General features: G+C 44.1%; 1 protein-coding gene across 7 annotated transcripts in view; it reads right to left on the reverse strand.

Moving 5' to 3' along the window:
• The window catches only part of LOC139276526 (SWI/SNF complex subunit SMARCC1-like), a 257461-nt gene that overhangs the window by 113024 nt on the left and 123060 nt on the right, over nucleotides 1-21377 (reverse strand). For all 7 annotated transcript variants that reach the window (XM_070894634.1, XM_070894638.1, XM_070894637.1 and 4 more), the window contains one exon: nucleotides 13219-13380. In XM_070894634.1, coding sequence (XP_070750735.1) covers nucleotides 13219-13380 — 162 coding nt within the window. The remainder of the gene's footprint in view (nucleotides 1-13218; nucleotides 13381-21377) is intronic.

Consider the following 21377-nt stretch of genomic DNA (forward strand, 5'->3'; position numbering starts at 1 on the left):
GAAGAATGAGAGAGCTATAGTGGTAGGGGATTCGATAGTCAGGGAAGCAGACAGGTGTTTTTGTGGCCGCAGACGTGACTCCAGGATGGTATGTTGCCTCTCTGGTGCCAGGGTCAAGGATGTCACTGAACGGCTGCAGGGCATTCTGGGTGGGCGGTGAATCGGCAGAGGTCGTGGTCCACATCAGTTCCAATGACATAGGTAGGAGGAGGGATGAGGTCCTGCAAAGTTTAGGGAGCTCGGAGTGAGATTAAAAGGCAGGACCTCAAAAGGTAGCAATCTCCGGATTACTCGCAGTGCCACGAGCTAGTGTATACAGAAATAGGAGGATAGAGCAGATGAAGAGTTCATAGAGTGCATAAGGGATGGGTTCTTTGAGCAGTATGTAACAGAACCAACCAGAGGGCAGGCTATCTTCGATCTGGTCTTGTGTAATGAGACAGGATTAATAAACAATCTCCTAGCAAAGGATCCCCTTGGAATGAGTGATCATAATAGTATTGTTGAATTTAAAATTCAGATGGAGGGTGAGAAAGTTGGATCTCTAACCAGCGCACTAAGCTTAAATAAAGGAAACTATGAAGGTATGAGGGCAGAGTTGCCTAAAATGGACTGGGAAAATAGATTAAAGTGTAGGGCGGTTGATGAACAGTGGCATACATTTAAGGAGATATTTCACAACTCTCAAGAATTCCAGTGAGGAGGAAAAGGTGCAAGAGAAAAGATATCCATCTGTGGCAAACAAAAGAAATAAAGGATGGTATCCAATTAAAAACAAAGGCATACAATGTGGCCAAAACTAGTGGGAGGACAGAAGATTGGGAAGTGTTTAAAAGCCAACAAAGAATGACTAAAAAAAATTGATTAAGAAAGGGAAAATAGACTATGAAAGTAAACTAGCACAAAATATAAGATAGCAAGAGTTTCTATTGGTATATAAAAAGGAAAAGAGTGGCTAGAATAAATGTTGGTCCCTTGGAGGACGAGACCAGGGAACTAGTAATGGGGAACATGGAGATGGCAGAAACTCTGAACAAATATTTTGTATCAGTCTTTACGGTAGAGGACACTAAAAATACTCCAACAGTGGATAGTCAAGGGGCTATCGGGGGTGAGGAACTTAACACAACCCTATCACTAATCAAGTAGTATGAGGCAAGATAATGGGACTAAAGGCAGACAAGTCCCTTGGACCTGATGGCTCACATCCTAGGGTCTTAAAAGTGGCTGCAGAGATAGTGGATGCATTGGTTGCAATCTACCAAAATTCCCTCAATTCTGGGGCAGTCGCAGCGGATTGGAAAAACGCAAATGTAACGCCCCTATTTAAAAAAGGCAGACAAAAAGCAGGAAATCACAGACCAGTTAGCATAACATGTGTTGTTGGGAAAATGCTGGAGTCCATTATTAAGGAAGCAATAGCGGGACATTTGGAAAAGCACGATTCAATCAAGCAGAGAGTCACAGCATGATGTTATAAAAGGGAAAACACGTTTGACAAATTTGCTGGATTTCTTTGCGGATGTAACAAGCAGGGTGGATAAGGAGGAACCAGTGGATGTGGTGTATTTCGATTTTCACAAGGCATTCGGTAAGGTGCCACATAAAAGGTGACTGCACAAGATTAGTCGGGAAATTGTGTTGAGGAAATTGATGGGATTGAAGGCCGATAAATCCCCAGGGCTTGATGGTCTGCATCCCAGAGTACTTAAAGAGGTGGCCTTGGAAATAGCAGATGCATTGACAGTCATTTTCCAACATTCCATAGACTCTGGATCAGTTCCTATGGAGTGGAGGGTAGCCAATGTAGCCCCATTTTTTAAAAAAGGAGGGAGAGAAAACAGGGAATTATAGACCGGTCAGCCTGACATTAGTAGTGGGTAAAATGATGGAATCAATTATTAAGGATGTCATAGCAGTGCATTTGGAAAGAGGTGACATGATCGGTCCAAGTCAGCATGGATATTTGAAAGGGAAATCATGCTTGACAAATCTTCAAGAATTTTGAGGATGTTTCCAGTCGAGTGGACAAGGGAGAACCAGTTGGTGTATTTGGACTTTCAGAAGGCTTTCGACAAGGTCCCACACAAGAGATTAATGTGCAAAGTTAAAGCACATGAGATTGGGGGTAGTGTGCTGACATGGATTGAAAACTGGTTGGCAGACAGGAAGCAGAGAGTAGGAGTAAATGGGGACTTTTCAGAACGAGCGGCAGTGACTAGTGGGGTACCGCAAGGTTCTGTGCTGGGGCCCCAGCTGTTTACATTGTACATTAATGATTTAGACGAGGGGATTAAATGTAGTATCTCCAAATTTGCGGATGACACTAAGTTGGGTGGCAGTGTGAGCTGCGAGGAGGATGCTATTAGGCTGCAGAGTGACTTGGATAGGTTAAGGAAGGATATACTTGCATTGGAGGCTGTTCAGAGATAGTTCACGAGGTTGATTCTGGAGATGAGGAGGTTGACTTATGAGGAAAGGTTATGTAGGTTGGGCCTATACACATTGGAGTTCAGAAGAATGAGAGGTGATCTTATTGAAATATATAAGATAATGAGGGGGGCTTGACGAGGTGGATGCAGAGGAGATACTTCCACTCAAAGGGGAAACTAAAATTAGGGTACATGGTCTCAGAATAAAGGGCCGTCCATTTAAAACTGAGATGAGGAGAAATTTCTTCTCAGAGGGTTACAAATCTATGGAATTCTCTGCCTCAGAGAGCTGTGGAGGCTGGGTCACTGAATATATTTAAGGCAGAGATAGACAGATTTTTGAGCGCTATGGGAGTAAAGGGTTTGGAAAGCAGGCAGGGAAGTAGAGCTGAGTCCATGATCAGATCAGCCATGATCTTTATGAATGGCGGAGCAGGCTCGAGGGACCAAATGGCCTACTCCTGCTCCCATTTCTTATGTTCTTACGAGCAGGGGAGGAGAAGCAAAGTTAGAAAAATTCCTCCCATTGCACCAACAGTGGCCAGAGCCATCTGAGTGATTCAGATTCAATGCAAGCCAAACTTAAGATTAGATATGCTGATCTAAATCATAACCATCAATAGCAGGTTTTTAAAAAGCAATAACTGCTGCTGGGAACAGAGACAATTGTCAACCGTAGCGAGGCAATCGAGCTGAGATGCAATTGACCCGAGCGGCCTCAACTCTAGCAATGAGAGGCCTCGACCAGAGCGGCTCCGACCTCGTTGAGTCAAAGAGGCCAGAGACTTCTGGAAGACAGGGGTCCGAGGAAAAGGAGGGCCAGAGGTAGGCGAGCAGTTGACTTCTGGCGAGGAGTTCACAGTCATTGTACGGGCAGGTAAGTGGCTGGCCGTTTGATTGCTAAGTATTGCTCCCTCTCTTTTTAATTAGATAAGGTAGGAAGCAAAGGGTAATGATTGATGGATGTTTGTGTAACTGGAAGGATGTTTCCAGTGGGGTTCCGTCGGGCTCAGTACTGGGTCCCTTGCTTTTTGTGGTATACATCAACGATTTAAATTTAAATATAGGGAGTAAGATTAAGAAGTTTGCAGACGACACTAAAATTGGCTGTGTGGTTGATAATGCAGAGGAAAGTCATGGACTACAGGAGGATATCAATTTATTGGTCAGGTGGGCAGAACAGTGGCAAACTGAATTTAATTCGGAGAAGTGTGAGGTAATGCACTTGGGTAGGGCTAATAAGGAAAGGGTATACACATTAAATGGTAGGAGACTTAAAAGTGTAGATGAACAAAGGGACCTTGGAGTGCTTGTCCACAGATCCCTGAAAGTAGGCCAGTTGAGAAGGTGGTTAAGGCAGCATATGAAATGTTTGCCTTTATTGGCTGAGGCATAGAATACAAGAGCAGGGAAGTTATGCTTAAATTGTATAATACTCTAGTTAGGCCACAGCTGGCGTGCAGTTCTGGTCACCGTATTATAGGAAGGACATGATTGCACCAGAGAAGGTGCAGAGGAGATTTAAGAGGCTGCCTGGAATGGAGAATCTTAGTTATGAGGACAGATTGGGTAGGCTGGGTTTGTTCTTTGGAACAAAGGAGGTTGAGGGGAGACCTCATGGAGGTGTACAAAATATTGAGGGGCCTGGACATAGTGGATAGTAAGGGTTAATTTCCATTGGTGGAGGGGGCTATTACGAGGGGGCATAGTTTTCAGGTGGTTGGTGGAAGGTTTAGAGGGGATTTGAGGGGGGGGGGGGGGCTTGCTTTTTGCAGAGGGTTGTGGGGATCTGCAACTCGCTGCCTGGAAGAGTGGTGGATGCAGAAACCCTCACCACTTGTAAGAGATGGTTGGATGGACACTTTAAAGTGCAGTAACCTGCAGGGTTACAGACCTAGAGCTGGTAATTGGGATTAGACTGGATGACCTTTTGTTGGACAGTGCAGATATAATGGTAAGTACTGCAGGGAATAGAATATAGCCAGGATGATCTCCTGGATTAGTTTCGATCGCCTGGATGGGTCGGAAAGGAATTTTCCCAGATTTTTTCTCCCTAAATGGGCCTGGGTTTTTAAATCTGGCTTTTGCCTCTTCCAGGAGATCATATGGCTCCGGTTGGGATGGAGTGTAAAATGTTTCAGTATCAGGGGTGTCACAGTTGTGTGATGCGGACTGGTTGGGTTGGATGCTCTTTGCCTTTCCGTCATTGTTCATAGGTTTATATGTAACCTTTAGGGCCGCGCCGCTCTATGTCAGCCGGTGCGGACACGATGGACCGAAATGGCCTCCTTCTGCACTGTAAATTTCTATGTTTCTGTTATTCTAATTAGAGGGATGGCAGGGCACCTCAGTCGTCGACTGCGCATCTTGTGGCAAATGGGAAGTCCTGGATGCTTCGCACAGCCTTGACAACCACATGTGCAGGCGTCTCCAGCTTCAACTACTCGAGCTCCATGTTTCGGAGCTTCAGCGGCAGCTGGAGTCAATGCGGTGCATCCGCGAAGCTCAAAGGTACATGGATAGCACGTTTTAGGAGGTGGTCACCCGCAGCGTAAAAGCATGCAGGTAGAAGGGAAGTGGGTGACCAGCAGACGGAGTAAGAACACTAGGCAGGTAGTGCAGGAGGCCATCCGTGAGTCCATCTCGCTTTCCAAGCGGTATTCTCTTCTGAGCACCGGTGAGGGCAATGGTGCCTCTGGGGAGTGCAGCCAGAGCCAAGACCAAGGCACCACAGGTGGCTCTTCTGCACGGGGAGGCGGGGGGAATGGGGGAGGGACGAAGAATGAGAGAGCTATAGTGGTAGGGGATTCAACAGTTAGGGGAATAGAGAAGCTATTCTGTGACCCTAGATGTGCCTCCAGGATGGTATGGTGCCTCCCTGGTGCCAGGGTCAATTTTGTCACAGAACGGATGCATTCTGGAGCGAGGGGGTAAACAGCTAGAGGTCGTGGTCCATATCGGGACCAACATGTCGAAAGAGGAATGAGGTCCTGCAGAATTTAAGGAGCGAGGAGAAAAATGAAAGGGTAGGACCTCAAAAGGTAGAAATCTCCAGGTTCCTACTGGTGCCACATGCTAATGAATATAATAGAAGGATAGAGAGGATGAACACATGGCTGGAGAGCTTGTGTAGGATGGAGGGCTTTAAATTCCTGAGGCATTGGGACCGCTTCTGATGGAATATGGGAACTGAACAAACCGAACGGGTTGCACCTCAACAGCGCCGGGACCAATATCCTCGCGGGGAGTTTTGCTCGTGCTGTTGGGGAGAGTTTAAACTAGCTTGGCAGGGGGATGGGAACCGGAAAACAAATTCCATAGGGAAGGAAGTAAAGCTGAAATTGGATAGCAAGAATTTAGAAAGTGAATCTGTAATAGAGGAAACAAGGAGGTCTTCCTGTGCTAAATTGCATACTTGAATGCAAGGCTTACAGTGAATAAGGCAGATGAGCTAAGTGTACAGGTAGACACTTGGGAGAATGATAGTACAGGGTATAGCCATTGCAGAGACATGGCTGAAAGAGGGGCAGGTTTGGCAGTTCAATATTCCTGGTTACAGGATTTTTAGACAAAAGAGAGGGGGGAAAAAGGGGAGGGGGTCGTGGTATTGATTAAAGAAACTACTACAGCGGTGAGGGGGGGATAATAAGTTAGAGGGATCAAATAAAGCCATATGGGTCGAATTGAAAAATAAAAAAGGGACGATCACACTGCTGGGCGTGTATTATAGACCCTCAGACAGTGGGAGGGAGATAGAGGAGCAAATATGTAGACAAATTTCTGTGCAGTCCAAAAACCATAGGACAGTAATGAGGAAATTTTAACTACCCTAATTTTGATTGGGACAAATATAGTGTGAAGGGTATAGAGGGTGCGGACTTCTGGAAATACATTAAAGAGAACTTTTTAAATCAGTATGTAATAAGCCCAACATGAGGGGGCGTTTTTGGAATTAGTTTTTCAGAATGAAATTGGGCAGGTGGAAAGGGTATTAGTGGGAGAGCACTTGGGTGCCAGTGACCATAATTCAGTCAGATTCAAGTTAGTTATGGATAAGGATAAGGATAGACCAAGAATAAATTGGGGAAAAACTAACTTTGCTATATTGAGGAGTCATTTGGCCACAGTGGACTGGAAACAGCAACTTGAAGGTTAATCGGTGTCTGAACAGTGGGGGGCATTCAAGAAGGAGGTCTGGAGGGCTCAGGCCAAACATGTGCCCTTAAAGAAAAAGGGTAGGAATAACAATTCTAGAGTCCTCTGGATGTCAAGGGACTTACAGGGGAGGATAAAGAAAAAAAAAGGAAGCTTATGTCATCTACCAACAGCTAAATACTGTAGAATCTTGAGGAATATAGAAAGTTCAGAGATAAAATTAAAAAGGATATTAGGAATGTTCAGAGAGAACGTGAAAAATTCTTGGCAAGTAAAATGAAGGAAAACCCAAAGATGTTCTATAAATATATTAAGAGCAAGAGGATAACTAAAGAAAAGGTCGGGCCTATTAGAGATCATGAGGGTAATGTTTGTGTGAATGCGGAAGATGTTGTTGGTATGGTTCTTAATGAATACTTTGCGTCTGCTTTCTCAAAGGAAAGGGGCAATGCAGATACTGCCATCGAGGAGGTGTGTGAAATTCTGCATGAGATAAACAGAGTGAGAGAGGAGGGGTTTAGCAGCTTTGAAAATAGCTAAGCCCCCAGGCCCGTATGAAATGCATCCCAGGCTGTTAAGCGAAGTAAAAGAGGAAATTGCAGAGGCCTTGACCATCATTTTCCACTCGTCTTTGGATTTGGGCATGGTGCCAAAGGACTGGAGGACCACTAATGTGGTACCCTTGTTTAAGAAGGGAGAAAGGGATAGGCCGAGTAATTACGGCCTGTCAGCCTAACCTTCGTGATGGGAAAATTATTGGAAAAAATCATGAAAGACAGGATAAATCTACATTTAGAAAGGCAAGGATAAATTAGGGACAGTCAGCACAGATTTGTTAAGGGAACATCGTGTTTGACTAACCCGATTGAATTTTTTTTTAGGAGCAGGTAACCAGGAGGGTCAATGAGGGTAGTGCGCACGATGTAGTGTAGATGGACTTTAGAAAAGCATTTGATAAGGTCCTATATGGGCAAAGTGGCAAGTTGGATCCAAAATTGGTTTCGAGGTGGGAAGGTTGATGGATGTTTTTCTGACTGGAAGGATGTTTCCAGTGGGGTTCTGCAGGGCTCAGTACTGGTTCCCTTGCTTTTTGTGGTGTACATCAATATTCTCGATTTGAATATAGGGTGAAAAATTAAGTTTGCAGATGACACTAAAATTCGCTGTGGTTGATAATGCAGAGGAAAGTCATGGACTGCAAGAGGATATCAATTTATTGGTCAGGTGGGCAGAACAGTTGCAAACTGAATTTAATTCAGAGAAGTGTGAGGTAATGCACTTGGGTAGGGCTGATAAGGAAAGAGTATACACATTAAACGGTAAGCCACTTAAAAGTGTCGATGAACAAAGGGACCTTGGAGTGCTTGTCCACACATCCCTGAAAGTAGGCCAGGTAGATAAGGTGGTTAAGGCGGCATAGGAATGCTTGCCTTTACTGGCTGAGGCATAGAATACAAGAGCAGGGAAGTTATGCTTAAATTGTACAATACTCTGGTTAGGCCACAGCTGGAGTACTGCATGCAGTTCTGGTCGCCGTATTATAGGAAGGACGTGATTGCACTCGAGGGTGCAGAGGAGATTTACTAAGATGCTGCCTGGAATGAAGAATCTTAGTTATGAGGACAGATTGGATAGGCTGGGTTTGTTAACATAGAAAATAGGTGCAGGAGTAAGCCATTCGGCCCTTGGAGCCTGCACCACCATTCAATATCATGGCTCGTTGTTCACCTCAGTACCCCTTTCCTGCTTTCTCTCCATACTCTTGATCCCTTTAGCCATAGGGCCATATCTAAATCCCACTTGAATATATCCAATTAGCTGGCATCAACAACTCTGTGGCAGAGAATTCCACAGGTTAACAACTGAGTGAAGTTTTTCCTCATCTCAGTCCTAAATGACTTACCCCTAAGACTGTGTCCCCAGTTCTGGACTTCCCCAACATCGGGAACATACCTCCTGCATCTAACCTGTCCAGTCCCGTCAGAATTTTATATATGTTTCGAGGAGATCCACCCTCATCCTTCTAAACTCCAGTGAATACAGGCCCAATCGATCCAGTCTCTCATCATATGTGAATCCTGCCATCCCAGGAGTGAGTCTGGTGAAGCTTCACTGCACTCCCTCAATAGAAAGTCCTTCCTCAGATTAGGAGACCAAAACTGAACACAATATTCCAGATGAGGCCTCACCAAGGCCCTGTACAACTGCAGTAAGACCTCCCTGCTCCTATACTCAAATCACCTCGCTATGAAGGCCAACATGCTATTTGCCTTCTTCACCGCCTGCTGTATCTGCATGCCAACTTGCAATGACTGATGTACTATGACACCCAGGTTGCGTTACACCTCCCCTTTTCTGAATAGGCTGCCTGTATGTTTTTCCACATTATACTGCATCTGCCATGCGTTTGCCCACTCACCTATCCAAGTCACCCTGCAGCCTCTTCGCATCCTCCTCACAGCACCACCCAGCTTAGTGTCACCTAAAACTTGGAGATATTACACTCAATTTCTTCAACTAAATCATTAATGTATATTGTAAATTGCTGGGGTCCCAGCACCGAGCCCCCAGCACTGAGCCCTGCGGCACTCTACTCGTCACTGCCTGCCATTCTGAAGAGGACCCGTTTATCCCGACTCTGCTTCCTGTCTGCCAACCAGTTCTCTATCCATGTCAATACATTCGCCCCAATACCATGTGCTTTAATTTTGCACACCAATCTCGTGTGGGACCTTGTCAAAAGCCTTTTGGAAGTCCAAATACACCACATCCACTGGTTCTCCCTTGTCCACTTTACGAGTTCCATCCTCAAAAAATTCTAGAAGATTTGTCAAGCATGATTTTGCTTTCATAAATCCATGCTGACTTGGACTGATCCTGTCACTGCTTTCCAAATGCGCTATTTCATCTTTATTAAGCAGTTGAGGCTAGCTCATTGAATGCATTCAAATCACAGATAGATAGATAGATTTTTAACCAATAAGGGAATTAAGGGTTACCGGGAACGGGCGGGTAAGTGGAGCCGAGTCCATGGCCAGATCAGCCATGATCTTGTTGAATGGCGGAGCAGGCTCGAGGGGCTAGATGGCCTACTCCTGTTCCGAATTCTTATGTTCTTATGTGGCTAGCATGTTAATAAATATTTCATAATTCTCAACAAATATGCATTCCATTAAGAAACAAAAACTCCAATAAAAGTGATCCACTCGTGGCTAACTAAAGTTAAGGATAGAATTAGATTGAAAGAAAAAGCTTATAATGTAGCGAAGAATAGCAGTGCGTTTGAGGATCGGGAGAGTTTCAGAAACCAGCAAGGGATGACCAAAAAAAACTGATTAAAGGGAAAAAATAGAATACGAGAGAAAATAAGCAAGAAATATAAAAAGAGATTGCAAGAGCTTCTACAAATATCTAAAAAGGAAGCGACCCTGTAGTAGCAAAGTTTAACATTGGTCCCTTGGATGCTGAGACAGGAGAAATTATCTTGGAGAACAAGGAAATGAGAGACTTTAAATATTTTGTATCTGTCTTGACAAAAAGCCGACAAATCCCCTGGACCCAACAGCCTACATCCTAGGGTTCTAAAAAGAGGTGGCTGCAGAAATAGTGGATGCATTGGTTTTGATCTTCCAGAATTCCCTAGATCGTAGAATGGTCCCAGCTATTCAAGAAATGACGGAACTACAGGCCAGTTAGCCTGACTTCAGTAGTCAGGAAAATGCTGGAATCCATTGTTCAAGAAGTGGTATCAGGGCACATTGAACAGAGTCAACAGGGTTTTATGAAAGGGAAATCGTTTGACAAATTTGCTGGAGTTTTTTTTTAACATGCAGCTAGTAAGGTAAATAAAGGGAAACCAGTGGATGTAATATATTTGGATTTCCAAAAGGCATTCGATAAGGTGCCACATAAAAGGTTGCTATGCAAGATAAGGGCTCATGGGGTTGGGGGTAAGAAAGGAGCACGGATAAAGGTTTGGTTAACAGACAGAAAACAGAGAGTAGGTATAAACAGGTCTTTTTCAGATTGGCAGGCTTAACTAGTGGGGTGCCGCAAGGATCAGTGCTGGGTCCTCAACTATTTATAATTTATATTAATGACCGAGATGAATGGACCAAATGTAATGTATCCAAGTTTGCTGACGACACAAAGCTAGGTGGGACAGTAAACTGTGAGGAGTACACAAAGAGTAAAGGGATAGAGACAGGTTAAGTGAGTGGGCAAGGTGGCAGGATGGAGTATAATGTGGGGAAATGTAAGGTCATTTACTTTGGTAGGACGAATAGAAAAACAAACTATTTTTTTTTAAATGGTGAGAAACTTTTAAATGTTGGTGTTCAGAGAGATTTGGATGTCCTTGTGCAAGGAGCACAGAAAGCTAGCATACAGGTACAGAAAGTAATAAGGAAGACAAATGGCATGTTGGCCTTTATTGCAAGGGGGTTGGAGTAGAAGAGTAAGGAAGTCCTGCTACAATTGTACAGGGTCTTGGTGAGACCACAACCAGAGTACTGTGCATAGTTTTGGTCTCCTTATCCAAGGAAGAATATACTTGCCTTGGAGGCAGTGCAATGAAGGTTCACTAGATTGATTCCAGGGATAAGAGGGCTGTCCTCTGATGAGATTTGCAGAATGGGCCTACACTCTCGAGTTTAGAAGAATGAGAGGTGATCTCATTGAAACATACAAGATTCTGAAGGGCTAACGAACAGAAAACAGAGAGTAGGGATAAATGGTTCATTCTCGAGTTGGTAATCAGTAACCAGTGGGGTGCTGCAGGGATTAGTGCTGGGACCCCAACTATTTACAATCAATGTTAACGACTTGGAAGAAGGGACCGAGTGTAACGTAGACAAGTTTGCCAAAACACAAAGATGGGAGGAAAAGCAGTGTGTGAGGAGAACACAAAAAATCTGCAAAAGGACATAGACAGGCTAAGTGAGTGGACAAAAATTTGGCAGATGGAGTATAATGTTGGAAAGTATGGAGTCATGCACTTTGGCAGAAAAAAAAATCCAAGAGCAAGTTATTATTTAAATGGAGAAAGATTGCAAAGTGCTGCAGTACAACGGGACCTGGGGGTACTTGTGCATAAAACACAAAAGGATAGTATGCAGGTACAGCAAGTGATCAGGATGGCCAATGGAATCTTGGCCTTTATTGTAAAGAGGATAGAGTATTAAAGCATGCAAGTCTTGCTATAGTTGTGCAGGGTATTGGTGAGGCCACACTTGGAAGACTGCATACAGTTTTAGTTTCTATATTTACAAAATGATATACTTGCTTTGGAGGCAGTTCAGAGAAGGTTCACATGGTTGATTCCAGAGATGAGGGGGTTGACATGTGAGGAAAGATTGGGCCTCTACTCACTGGAATTCAGAAGAATGAGAGGTGATCTTATCAAAATGTTTAAGATTATGAGGGGATTTGATGAGATGGATGCAGAGAGGAAGTTTCCACTGATCGGGGAAGACTAGAACGAGAGGGCATAATCTTAGAATAAGGGGCCGCCCATTTAAAACGGATATGAGAATTTGTTCTGAGGATTGTGGATCTGTGGAATTCGCTGCTTCAGAGAGCTGTGGAAGCTGGGACATTGAATAAATTTAGGACAGAAATAGACAGTTTCTTAAACGATAAGGGAATAAGGGGCTATGGAGAGTGGGCAGGGAAGTGGACCCGAGTCCATGATCGTATTAAATGGCAGAGCAGGCTTGAGGGGCCATATGGCCTCCTCCTATTCCCATTTCTCATGTTCTTATTGACAGGGTAGATGCCGAGAGGTTATTTCCCGTGGCTGGAGTGTCCAGAACTAGGGGGCAGTGTCTCAGGATAAGGAGTCGACCCTTTAAGACCGAGATGAGGAGGAATTTCTTCACTCAGAGGGTTGTGAATCTTTGGAATTCTCTGCCCCAGAGATCTGTGGATGTTGAGTCGTTGAGTATATTCAAGGGGAGATAGATTTTTGGACTCGGGGAATCAAGGGATATGGGGATAGTGCAGGAAAGTGGAGTTGAGGTCAAATGATCAGCCATGATCTTACTGAATGGCGCAGCAGGCGCGAAAGGCCATATGGCCGACTCCTGCTCCTACTTGTTCTCTTATATTGTGTTTTTATATCAATGCATCAGTTTCCATTCTTCTGGTGACAGCCCACAAATTACCAGATTTACTGAATTCAAACGCACAATGTCCCATGAAGGGATTTGAACTCGCAAATTTGTGGTGAACTCTGCATGAGTAGGGCCCATAACCATAGTTACATCTACTTGTCCAGGCAAACATCAGACACAGTGTCAACAAGTTCAACAAGTGAGAGCTGAATCTGCCTTTTTGGCAAAAAAAAAATTAATAATTCAGGGTAATGAAAGAGCGACCATATGAGCAAGGGAAAAAAGCGTAGAATTTTGTGACCCTTGGGACCAGCCTTTTCCCGTTTTGCACATTTCTACATCTCTTCCAAAGCAAACCAGAAGAGGAGTGAAAATACGGGTAGAAGACAACTTATTCTGATTCAAGTCACAATGACTCATCACAAATCGCACATAAATTGCTGAGGGTGGTTGGGGCACTTGTCTCCAATATTACAGTCTGGACATGCAGGAAAAAAAAAGTAGTCATCTTAACTCACCAGTTTTCTCTGGTTCCTCCGGAGCAGTGCCTGCAATGCCACTGTTTTCCAAACCGTAGGCAGGATCCACTTTTCCAGAAGACCGGGCCATCTCTTGTACCTTCTTCACATGTGCCTCCACTAGTTCAACTGGAACCTCTTCCCTCACATGGGAAAATTCCTCTGCAAAGAATACAATTACTTGCAAGGGTGTCCGCAGTCAACATTTTATCCGACAGCATTTTAAAAAGCAGTGATTCTCAACTCCTCATTCAACGAAGAGAATTTCACCTAATGCAAGAACATTATAAATTAAACTGTATAGTGTCTCTTTTCCAACACCAACCTGCCTGTCCTTGCTGAGAGAGGACGATGGCATAAGTGAACGTGCTGCCCACACGTCCCATTCAAGGGCAAACTTAGAGCAAACTTTTGGTCAAATGGACAACCTTAAAAGGACTGGAAATAGCAGAGTGTCAAGTTCCTGCATCTTCAGACTTTCAAGCTTATGTTTTGCAAAGGACTTCTCATTGGAAATGAACTGAATGACTGGATTAATAGACAAAATGGATGGATCTGTGATCTCACCAAAATACTCTACCCTCACAGTAGTGAAGCATTACATACAAAAGTTTACTGCAAGAGAAACTGTAACCAAGAGTTTAACTAGCATAAAAATAATATGGAAGAGAGAAACTGCTTTCAAGACCAAGATACATAGTTTGTGGTTCGGTAAGGGTATTGTATCAATAGACATGGTGCAGTGATGGCTGAGGTACAGTTCACCAATGATCTGACTGAATGGTGCAGCAGGATCGAAAGACTGAATTACCTACTCCTGTTCCGATAAAATACCAAAAAGATACAATAATGAGTAAAACTATCGTTTGTATACAATAAGTTCAAATGCTGTCACTTGAGACAGTACTGTCAGAGCAATGGTACTCTGCTTTCAGACATCATACCTCAAACGTCTCAAAGTAATTCACAAGCTAAGAGTATACTGCTGAGGAGGAAAGAATAAAGATTAATGGAGGGGATACACAAGCGTGGTTGGAGAGACTGGTTCTTCAGGAGACTGAAGAAAAGCAGCAAGGCAAAGTTGTTTAAGCAGAGAATTTCATTGACCACGGAGGTGCAGTGACAAATTTCTGATTCTGATTGCAGAAAAGGACTACAACCAGATGGTATGGGCTGCAACATGCAGCTGAAGATCACTCGAGAGGACAGGCAATCTGCAACTCTTCCATTGATATGCCCAGTGCAATTACACCAAGTCTCTTAAATCCCAGCAATCACAAGGGTTAAATAAGTTGCCTGTCCTCTTCACAACAGGCTCCATTTGTAAACACAGGTGACCATCGTTGTACAAGTATCACCCTTTATCACCGAAATTTCAGCAGACGTAACCCCTTTGATGGAAAGATAGACGAAAGAATCGAGCTAATGATTTTATTTATTCAATTTGATTGTGACAGCCAAGACAAGCTTCTCATTAATCTGTCATAATCGTGTGTGGCAAAGCGAAGGTGGAGAGCTCATTAAGCAGTCAAGCTCTAACAAGGTCAGACAAGGACCCTTCTTCTGCTGTCTCATTAGCGTTTAAGAGACCCATCAACCAAATTTGATAATGCTGGCTCTGTAAATGCACATAAATACCCTGGTAACAAATGAGCACATTCCCCATTCCTCCTGTCCCACAGAGTTGCAAAAATGCAGCAAGATCATTTTTATAGAAACATAGAAAATAGGTCCCGGAGTAGGCCCATTCGGCCCTTCGAGCCTGCACCACCATTCAATAAGATCATGGCTGATCATTCACCTCATGACCACTTTCCTGCTTTTTCTCCATACCCTTTGATCCCTTTAGCCGTAAGGGCCACATCTAACTCCCTCTTGAATCTATCTAACAAACTGGCATCAACATCTCTCTGCGGAAGAGAATTCCACAGGTTAACAACTCTGAGTGAAGAAGTTACCCCTTATCCTTAGACTGTGTCCACTGGTTCTGGACTTCCCCAACATCGGCAACATTCTTCCTGCATCTAACCTGTCCAGTCCCGTCAGAATTTTATATGTTTCTATGAGATCCTCGCTCATCCTTCTAAACTCCAGTGAATACAGGCCCAGTTGATCCAGTCTCTCCTCATATGTCAGTCCTGCCATCCCGGGAATCAGTCTGGTGAACCTTCGCTGCACTCCCTCAAGTGCAAGCACGTCCTTCCTCAGATTAGGAGACCAAAACTGAACACAATATTCCAGGTGAGGTCTCACCAAGGCCCTGGACAACTGCAGTAAGACCTCCCTGCTCCTGTACTCAAATCCCCCAGCTATGAAGACCAACATACCATTTGCCTTCTTCACCGCCTGCTGTACCTGCATGCCAACTTTCAATGACTGATGTACCATGACACCCAGGTCTCGTTGCACCTCCCCTTTTCCTAATCTGCCGCCATTCAGATAATATTCTGCCTTTGTGTTTTTGCCATCAAAGTGGATAACCTCGCATTTATCCACATTATACTGCATCTGCCATACATTTGCCCACTCACCTAACCAAGTCACCCTGCAGCCTCTTAGCATTCTCCTCACAGCTCAGTGTCATCTGCAAACTTGGAGATATTACACTCATTCCTTCATCTAAATCATTGATGTATTTTGTAAATAGCTGGGGTCCCAGTACTGAGCCCTGCGGCACCCCATTAGTCACTGCCTGCCATTCTGAAAAGGACCCGTTTATCCCGACTCTCTGCTAACCAGTTCTCTCTCCATGTCAATATATTACCCCCAAGACCATGTGCTTTAATTTTTCATACTAATCTCTTGTGTGGGACCTTGTCAAAAGCCTTTTGAAAGTCCAAATACACCACATCCACTGATCTCCCTTGTCCACTCGACTAGTTCATCCTCAAAAAATTCTAGAAGATTTTTCAAGCATGATTTCCCTTTCATAAACCCATGCTAACTTGGACCGATCCTAATCGGCATGGATTTATGAAAGGGAAATCATGCTGGACAAATCTTCCAGAATCCTATCTGACCACTCACTGGAGTTGGAACCTGAACTATGAATTGCTTGAAAACCTTCTGCCTTGTTTAACACGCCATAGAAATTGTAAGGAGCTGCTGCCCTTTGCCATCATGGACCTTATGCCAACTTCAGCAGAAGGGAAAGTGAAGAGGAAAACAATTGCGCAACATTGTTCATGCAACCAAGGAGTGGTTGATAATGAGCAGGAAGGAGGAGGAGTGACCAAAGGTGTGGTGAAAGAAAAATGACTGACTGAGACAAGGGATACTGAGGAAGAGAGGAATATTTTCCTCTTGCAGGATGGCAGATACAAGTAGTAAACTGCAACTAACTTTTTACTCTCCAACTGTTTGGTATCTGCAAGTTTATCTGACTGCTTCAATGGACATTAAAACGCTTCTGTGGGAGGGTCAGTCAGGTTGGTTTACTGGAAGGAATGAGATCAAATGAGCCGAAGGACTTTCTTTAAAGCAGTAGATAAACAATACAGGAAGCTAAAGTGGTTTTGACACAACAGGTTGATCTACCCAACTATTCCAGATCATACAATGTGCTGTAGCGACCTACATGATCAGTGTGTTGAAGAAAGAACTTGAATTTATCGAGCGCCTTTCACATCACGATGTCCCAAAGCACTTCACAGGCCATATAATATTTTTGAAATTTCTTGTAAATGTAGGAAAGCTGCAAACAATTTGCGCACAGTACGGTTCCACAAATACCACAGAGAGAGATAATCAAATGACCTGTTTTTGGTGTTGTTGGTTGAGGGATAAACATAATAGGAACAGGAGTAGGTCATCTCGCCCCTCGAGCCTGCTCCGCCATTCAACAAGACGATGGCTGATCTGGCAGTGGACTCAGCTCCACTTACCTGCTCGCTCCCCGTAACCCTTAATTCCCTTATTGGTTAAAAATCTATCTATCTGTGATTTGAATACATTCAATGAGCTAGCCTCAACTGCTTCCTTGGGCAGAGAATTCCACAGATTCACAACCCTATGGGAGAAGAAATTCCTTCTCAACTCGGTTTTAAATTGGCTCCTCCGTATTTTGAGGCTGTGCCCCCTAGTTCTCATCTCCCCGACCAATGGAAACAACTTCTCTGCTTCTATCTTGTCTATCCCTTTCATTATTTTAAATGTTTCTATAAGATCACCCCTCATCCTTCTGAACTCCAACGAGTAAAGACCCAGTCGACTCAATCTATCAGAAGGTAACCCCCTCATCTCCGGAATCAGCCTAGTGAATCGTCTCTGTACCCCCTCCAAAGCTAGTATATCCTTCCTTAAGAAAGGTGACCAAAACTGCACGCAGTACTTCAGGTGCAGCCTCACCAATACCCTATACAGTTGCAGCAGGACCTCCCTGCTTTTGTACTCCATCCCTCTCGCAATGAAGGCCAACATTCCATTCGCCTTCCTGATTACCTGCTGCACCTGCAAACTAACTTTTTGGGATTCATGCACAAGGACCCCCAGGTCCCTCTGCACCGCAGCATGTTGTAATTTCTCCCCATTCAAATAATATTCCCTTTTACTGTTTTTTTTCCACCTAAGGTTGATGACTCACATTTTCCAACATTGTATTCCATCTGCCAAACCTTAGCCCATTCACTTAACCTATCTAAATCTCTTTGCAGCCTCTCTGTGTCCTCTACACAACCCGCTTTACCACTAATCTGTGTGTCATCTGCAAATTTTGTTACACTACACTCTGTCCCCTCTTCCAGGTCATCTATGTATATTGTAAACAGTTGTGGTCCCAGCACCGATCCCTGTGGTACACCACTAACCACCGATTTCCAACCCGAAAAGGACCCATTTATCCCGACTCTCTGCTTTCTGTTAGCCAGCCAATTCTCGATCCATGCTAATACATTTCCTCTGACTCCGCGTATCTTTATCTTCTGCAGTAACCTTTTGTGTGGCACCTTATCGAATGCCCTTTGGAAATCTAAATCCACCACATTCATCGGTGCACCTCTATCCACCATGCTCGTCATATCCTCAGAGAATTCCAGTAAATTAGTTAAACATGATTTCACCTTCATGAATCCATGTTGCGTCTACTTGATTGCACTATTCCTATCTAGATGTCCCACTATTTCTTCCTTAATAGCTTCAAGCATTTTCCCCACGACAGATGTTAAACTAACCGGCCTATTGTTACCTGCCTTTTGTCTGCCCCCTTTTTTTTTTTAAAAAACAGAGGCGTTACATTATAGACTCAGCTCCACTTCCCTGCCCGCTCCCTGTAACCGTCGACTCCCTTACCATTCAAAATTCTGTCTATCTCCACCTTAAATATATTCAAAGACCCAGCTGCCACAGCTCCCTGGGGTAGAGAATTCCAAAGATTCATGACCCTTAAAAGAAATTCTTCCTCATTTCGGTCTTAAATGGGCGATTCCTTATTCTGAAACTATGTCCCCTAGTTCTAGGTTCCCTCATGAGGGGAAACATCCTCTCTGCATTGACCCTGTCAAGCCCCTTCAGAATCATATATGTTTCAATAAGATCATCCCTCATTCTGCTCAACTCCAATGAGCCGAGGTCCAAACTGCTCAACCTTTCTTCCTATTACAACCCCTTCATCTCAGGAATCAAGCTAGTGAACCTTTTCTGAACTGCCTCCAGTGCTAGTATATCCTTTCTCAAATAAGGAGGCCAAAACTGTACGCAGTACTCCAGGTGTGGTCTTGCCAACGCCCTGTACAGTTGGAGCAGGACTTCACTGCTTTTATACTCCATCCCCCATGCAATAAAAGCAAACATTCCATTTGTCTTTCTGATTGCTGTACCTGCATACTAACTTTGTGTGTTTCATGCACAAGGATCCCCAAGTCTCTCTGTACTGCAACATTTTGTAATTTCTCTCCATTTAAATAATAATTTGCTGTTGTGTGTCCTCCTCACAATTTGCTTTCCCACCCATCTTTGTATCAACAAACTTGGCTACATTACACTCGGTCCCTTCATCCAAGGTCATGAATAAAGATTGTAAATAGTTGAGGACCCAGCAACGATCCCTGCGGCACCCCAGTAGTTAGTGTCTGCCAACCGGAAAATGATTTTCTCTGTCCATGCTAAAATATTACACCCAACCATGTGAGTGCTTATCTTTTGCAGCATTCTTTTATGTAGCACCTTATCGAATACTTTCTGGAAATCCAAACACACGACACCTATTTGTTTCCCTTTATCCACTCTGCTCGTGATATCCTCAAAGAACTCCAGCAAATTTGTGAAACATTGATTCCCCTTTCATAAAACCATGCTAACTCTGCTTGACTGCATTATGATTTTCGAACTGTCCTGCTAAGCGCTGAAGGCACCAAGAGAACTCCATGCTCTTGTTAGAATATTGCCACTGGACCCATTATGTCCACGTAAGGGGAAAGATGGGACCTTGAAACTCTTTTAAGAGCAAACAAAAAACATTAAACCGTGCCCCCCCCCGATCTGGGGGAAAACACCAACATTTACAAGGCCTTTTTTTTGGGGGGGGGGGGGGTGGTTTTGGGCACAGAATCGAATTTTTTCTCCAAGTGCCCCCTATAAAAGGGGAGGGGGACACTAAAAGCACCGGCAATGAAAACAAATTAAAAACATAAAATCAAATTAAAATTTGGTTGCCGGGCGTGATGATGCACTCCAGTCCCTCCGGACCTTGAATTAAAGTCTGATCGGAAACACCTGTGACAACGTAGCACTCCCTTAATACTGCACTTCAGTATCGGCTGAGATTATGTGGGGTAAATGAGCATTTGCACTCATATGGTAGCACAGTGGTTATATTACTAGATGAGGAATCCAGAGAACTGGACTAATAATTCAGAGAATGAGAGTTCCACCATAGATGTTTGAGAATTTGAATTTTTTTTTAAACTGGAAAAATGAAGTTGTCAGATTGTCGTTTAAAACACAACTGGTTTATAAATGCCGTTGGGGAAGGAAACCTGCCACCCTACCTGGTCTGGCCAATGTTTGACTGCAGCCCCACACCCAAGTGGTTGTTTCTTAACTGCCAAGTGCTTTTGGACATCCAAACGTTATGAAAGGTGTTGTACAAATGCAAGTTCTTTCTTCTTTCTAATCCAAAACAATCCCAGAAAGCACAAAGACATGGACATCAGAGCCCTCCTACTAAACGTAGCCTGCCAATGTAACAAAGCAGAAATGCTTCCACAACCTCATTATCCTCTGAAAGAAAACACTTACTGACTGTGGTTTGACCTATGGCTACTAAAAAAAGATAAAGAATGCAGATGCAAGGACAGGACCAATCCATCAAGATCATCCCTTATGACTGTATACGAGTTGCCCAGTCAGTTGATATCCCAAGAAAAAGTTCTGCATTGAAAGGCTAACCAAGAAAAATGCAAGAATATTTAACAGTACACTTGTAACTTGAATGGTTGAAAGAAGGGCACAAGCTCAGTGGACCTCAACGATACCAGACAAGCAACAAGATATTTCATCTCAGAGCATTTTATGACCTGGACACTCCATTCCAGCAGAAATATAGTCAGTGAGCACTAACGATGAAGGCCCATGGGAAGATTGTAGAATCCTCGGGCTCAAGTTTCACCCTGAGTTGCTCCCATTTTTTTGGAGCAACTAGTTTAGAATGGAACATCTTAGAAATTGCAATTCTCGGCATTTAGTTTGCTTCAGTTAGAATAGTTAAATTTTTGAACAGATTTTTTTTTCCCAAAAGGGGACATGTCCGACCACTTAAGCCTGTTTTGCAAGTTTAGTCATGGAAAAGTTACTCCAAACTAACTTAGAACAATCTAAAACAAATAAAATAAAAAAAATAAAAAATTATTTCTACTCACCTACTGCAGCATCAGGAGCCCTCCTCCAACCGCAGCACCCCCCCCCCCCCCCCCCCGGGGCGAGAAAGAGGGGGGGGGGGGGGGGGAGAAAGGGAGAGGCCGGGCCAACACCACTTTGGGCAGGGCTTGCCCCCAGCGAGATGCCAGACGGGCCTCGTAGACGACATGGAGGGAGGGTGGGTCGAAGAAGACGGAGGGGAGGGTGGAGGGGCGAGGAGGAGGCGCTGAATGGGTCGGGCCGCCGTCGCCGACACTTTGGGCGTAGCCCGCCCCCAGTGAGATTTTGGGGGGGGGGCAGATAGAGAA

The sequence above is a fragment of the Pristiophorus japonicus genome, chromosome 1, assembly GCF_044704955.1.
Source record: "Pristiophorus japonicus isolate sPriJap1 chromosome 1, sPriJap1.hap1, whole genome shotgun sequence".
NCBI lineage: Eukaryota > Metazoa > Chordata > Chondrichthyes > Pristiophoridae > Pristiophorus > Pristiophorus japonicus.